At 36.9% G+C, this 5,394-nt stretch overlaps 1 protein-coding gene across 1 annotated transcript; it reads left to right on the top strand.

Moving 5' to 3' along the window:
* The first annotated feature begins 2,624 nt into the window (after positions 1-2,624).
* Positions 2,625-4,200, top strand: LOC136221638 (amino acid transporter AVT3B-like). Its single transcript, XM_066009037.1, has one exon. The coding sequence runs from the start codon at positions 2,823-2,825 to the stop codon at positions 4,092-4,094; it is 1,272 nt and encodes a 423-aa protein (XP_065865109.1). The 5' UTR covers positions 2,625-2,822; the 3' UTR covers positions 4,095-4,200.
* Positions 4,201-5,394: the final 1,194 nt, after the last annotated feature.

Raw genomic sequence — 5,394 nt, 5'->3', positions numbered from 1 at the left:
GAATATACAACTGAAAAAGAGCATACATACAAAGCACATCAAAACAAGAAAAAGAACTTACACCAAATTTCCATTTCTGTGTAAAAGCTAGATTGATTTTGTAATCATCTAAAGTGTTCTTTGTCTGAAAAAGAACAAGTTTGTATCAATTGTAAAATTGAGAGAGTTGTGCTGAGTACTCGGTTTTAAGTACTCAGCGGTAGAGAAATCTAGGTGTTGGGTTATAGCACTTAGTAGGAGTTGAGTAGACGAATAGAGGATGGTACTCTTGTATATTCAACTGCCTTGTACACGGTTTGTGCTCTACCTCTAAAGAGCTCAATATTGGATTGAAAAAGCCCGGAGGGATTCTGGGGACTGGACGTAGGCGGAGAGGCCGAACCAGGATAAGTCGTGCTGAGTAATTTCTAACTCTCTCAATATATATCTCTATGTGTTGCTTGCTATATTTACTCAGTATATAAATTGTTTAAGCTGGCACTGAGTAAATCAGAGTGCTGAGTTGGAAGCTGACCACAAAAGTGTCATTTCCCAACTCGCATGTAAAACAGCTCTAGTCAGTATCTGACTAAAGCCGTCTTACGCCTCACTCGGCCGTGCTGACCAAAACTGAGTTGTGAAACTCAAAGAATTATATTAAGTCAGCATAATTAAAAAGAAAAAGTTATATTAGTTCATAACCCCCCTTGGAACTAATTACACGGGACCAACACAAATGTCACAGAACAATTAGGATATGATTGAAAACCAACTTGAATATCTTCCATGGCACGTCTCTCAGATCTTTACGTCTAGAGTGAAATGCATCAACCACCACTTTCGAATCGCATCCAAAAATAATATTGACATACGGGAGTGAGAACACCCATTGCATACTTTCTCTCAAAGCTAACGCTTCCGCGAGTTTGACCGATATAATTCCATTTGATAGTGAACTATAACCTACAAAAATTCGCCTCCATATCCTCGTAAAATTGCACGTGCCCCAATCTACTTTCATTCACCGAAGACCACTACATCCACGTCACATTTCACCTCGCCTTCCCTTAGTCTTCTCCATTTAACAGCTGGTCTTTCGACTCACCAGCCTCTGCTACCGCAGCTCCTGCCAATCTGCCAACAACCCGAACGCACCAGCCACCGCATCCGCCGACGTCCTACACGAACTCGTCCGTAACAGCTGATTCCGTTGCTGCTAGATGCACCAAATGACCATTGCTGCTCTACTCGCAAAACTCGTACTAAGTCGCACCATAACCTCCAATCTCCATTCTTTAATCCAATCTCACTCTGATCCCGGTTGTGGAAAAACAGCCATGTCCCAAAACTCCCCTGCATATTTGCAACCTGCGAAAACATGTCAGTCGTGCCCCACATCCCCACCAAATAAGACACAAATAGTTAGTGTATTAACCCTTTGATTTGCTAACCGGATTCGTAACTGTAGTGTTTTGGATGCCACCCTCCATAGAAAAGCCTTAAACTTTAGTGTCACATTAAGGTTCCACAACAACTGCCAGCCTTCCCTACTTGCCTCCTCATTCCACACCCTCATAATCAAATGGTAGCCTGACTTGACCGCATACACATCGTCCCGTGTAAGTCCCACACATATCCGACATAGGAACTAGGGGTGCAAATGAAATGAACCGAGACCGAACAGAGGCAGGCTCGGCTCGGCTCGAGAAGTTCAGAGATCGGGCTCGGCTCGAGCTCAAAGCTCACCGAGCCTAGAATTTTGGAGCTCAGCTCGAGCTCGACATAGGTTCGGCTCGAGTTCGAAGCTCATCGAGCGGCTCGTTTTGTATTTTTTTTGAAACAGATTTGAATATACTTAATTATACCTAATTAACATTTTATTATCTAAAATCAACCTTCTAATGAAGGAATACCAAATTTAAACTCCGAAAAACAAATATAACATACAGTTTACAACAAATTTAAACAAAGTAATAAAATTAAACAAATATAGAATCTAACAATATAGTTTCAAATTGAGTTTTGGACCAAACGTTTATGTGTGACTCAAAGTTACTACTTTAAAAAACTAATAAAAATTACAAAATCAAAATGTATTTAAATTAAAAAAATAAAAATCAATAATATATATAATATTAATAAAAAAAATTTGAACCTAATTATGAATTTTCGAGCTGAACCCAAAGAAGCTCAGACTCGGGCTCACTAATACTCGAGCCGAACTCAATCGATCTGACATTTGATCAAACCGAACTCAAACAGTTTGTGAATCAAGGTAGACTCGTTTGCTAACCACCAGATCCACAATCCTATCCAACGCCTCCGGACCAAACCACTCATCTAATTTTCCACAATCCCAAATCTTAAATCCCGAGATAAAAAGATCACAAACTTTGATATCCGCATTAACCATAATGCTAACCGATTGAAGACAAATTGTGATCCACTATGCACCCACCGGTCATTGGTTTCTATCTATTAACTTTTCTTTCCATATGATTTTAGTTTGGTTTTTTAATTTTCCGATTTTAGTTTTTTTTTCTTTTGGTGCAGCCCTACACCCAATTATATGCTGCCACGATCGCACGTAGACTGACTTTCAAACGATGCCGTTTTATCATTCGTGAATGAACTAGGATCCTCCCCTCCCTTCTTTCCGGTTGTTTGTTTCTTTCTCTCCGATTCTCTCTGATTCTCTCCGTTCCTTTTGGTAGCAATGGTTGATTCTGATATCATTGCCTGCATGTATCATATGAATTAAGCTCCTAAGCACATTTCTTTATCCAAATTCTGTATATTCTTTGTTCTTTTTTGGTCAGGAATCAGAAGATAATCAGTCAATCATGGGATTTGAAAAAAATGAAGCATCATCGTCCTCAAAAGCCTTAAAACAATCCATTCCAAAAGAAGACACCCCTCTTATAGGTAGGCCCCAAGAACTCTCTTCCCAGTCTAAGACCTTCGCTAATGTGTTCATTGCTATTGTTGGCGCCGGCGTTCTTGGTTTACCCTACGCTTTCAAACGCACCGGATGGGTAATGAGTCTCCTGATGTTGTTCTCCGTTGCTTTCTTAACCTACTACTGTATGATGCTTTTAGTCCATACCCGCCGCAAGCTTGGTTCTTTCTCTGGTGATTACAGTATGATCACTTCATTTGGTGATTTAGGTTTCACAGTCTGTGGTTCTATTGGTAGATTGGTTGTGGATGTTATGATTGTGTTGTCTCAGGGTGGGTTTTGTGTTGGGTATTTGATTTTCATAGGTACCACTTTAGCCAATTTGTTTAATTCCTCATCTCAAATAATGGGTTTCTCTGCTATGAGTATGTACATATGGGGCTGTTTTCCTTTCCAATTAGGATTAAATTCCATTGCTACTTTAACACATCTGGCTCCTTTGAGTATTTTTGCTGATATTGTGGATCTTGGTGCAATGGGCGTGGTGATAGTACAGGATATTTTGATAATCATGAAGAACAGGCCGGAGGTGAAGGCCTTTGGGGGTGTATCTGTGTTTTTCTATGGAATGGGTGTGGCTCTTTATGCATTTGAAGGTGTTGGTATGGTTTTACCTTTAGAATCAGAGACACAAGAGAAGGATAAGTTTGGTAGAACTTTAGGGTTGGGTATGGGTTTTATTTCAGTGCTTTATGGGTGTTTTGGGGTATTGGGTTACTTTGCCTTTGGAAATGAAACTAAGGATATTATTACTGCTAACTTAGGAAGTGGAGTGATTAGCAGCTTTGTTCAATTAGGGCTGTGTATCAATCTGTTCTTCACATTTCCTTTGATGATGAATCCGGTGTATGAGATAGTGGAAAGAAGGTTTTGGGGTGGGAGGTATTGTTTATGGCTTAGATGGGTTATGGTATTTGAAGTGAGTTTAGTGGCTTTATTGGTACCTAATTTTGCAGATTTCATGTCCTTGGTGGGTAGCAGTGTATGTTGTGGACTGGGATTCGTTTTGCCAGCTCTGTTTCATTTGCTTGTATTCAAAGAGGAGATGGGATGGAAAGGATGGTCTGTGGACGTGGGAATTGTGACAGTAGGTGTTGTTTTTGCTGTTTCAGGAACTTGGTATGCTCTTATGGAGATTTTCTCTGTTAAGGTATAGCATCATTTACAATTGTCAATGTATACAAATATTATTTGATTGAATTGTGCCACCTCATCAATGATGTTGCCTTGATTCTATACTGCACTTACTTAGTATTTGTTAAGATGATGCTGGTTGTATTGTTAAGTATTGAATGCCAAATCATAACCTCTCTCTCTCTCTCTTAATGGCTTGACTCAATGCAAGCATTAAATCCCATTTATCTCTAATCCACTCATTGTAAAATATTCTCCCATGAAACTTCAGTTTCTTAGATTTCTATTGACACTTCAAATTAAGAATTCAGTTTGTTGATCACCAACTAGAGGTTGAATTCTATAGCAATAATAACCATTGATATAATTTCCCAAGCTCAACTGGTTTTTGACTTTGTAGGAGTGGAAGTAGTGACTGAGCTTCCTTTAACTCCTGCTTGTTGCTAGAAATTACCACAAACATTTCTACCAACAATCATGTAGTAACATATATCCTACTTATACTTTATAATTTTACTTGCCACAAAATACTAGTATATATTTACTATTTTTATTTAATCAATAACTTTTTATCAAACAAAATAATTAATTGAATCTTATCATTAACTCAATAAAAAATATTGATTGATTATTTATTATTGATTGAATAAAAAATAGGGTAAATTACAAAACTAACCTAATTTGAAGCTCCATTTACATATTTAGACTCATTACATTATCCATTATATATCTAGGATTTTCTCAAAACCCTTCATAGGTGTCGTTTGGTTCGCGGAATGGAATATAATGAAATAAAATTATTATTACAAAGGAATAGAATAGCAAAGAATATAATAGGTATTCTTAAAGAATAAGTAATCCTAAGTTTGATTGGTGGTATGAGATAAAATTGAATAGATAATTTTTTTATTCAAAAGATAATATTGCCCTCAAATGTAATTTCTTATTTCTTTTAAATTTTAATTATTACCATCAATTCAAATATTTAATATATATTATTTTAAAAATATAAAAAAACAGAAAAATGGAAAACATGAAAGACAGAAAAAAATATGAAAAATGAAAAACAAAAAACGGTAAAAACACGAAAAAAAAGCAAAAGGAGGTGGAAAATAGTAAACACCAAAAAAAGCGAAATAATGATTCACGTTTATATAAGTAAAAACTCGAAAAACAACAAAAACAAAGGTCATGTTTAGGAATTAGCTGTCAGCTGATTACATTAGCTGTTAACTGTTAGCTGATTACATTAACTGATTTGACTAGCTGTTTGTGTAGACCTGTTTGGTAAAAATTAGCTGATTAATAATAGTGGTTTGTGC

The sequence above is a fragment of the Euphorbia lathyris genome, chromosome 3 (genome assembly GCF_963576675.1).
Source record: "Euphorbia lathyris chromosome 3, ddEupLath1.1, whole genome shotgun sequence".
Lineage (NCBI taxonomy): Eukaryota > Viridiplantae > Streptophyta > Magnoliopsida > Malpighiales > Euphorbiaceae > Euphorbia > Euphorbia lathyris.
The sequence above is the reverse complement of the archived record's forward strand: the minus strand, read 5'-3'. Positions and strand labels throughout refer to the sequence as shown.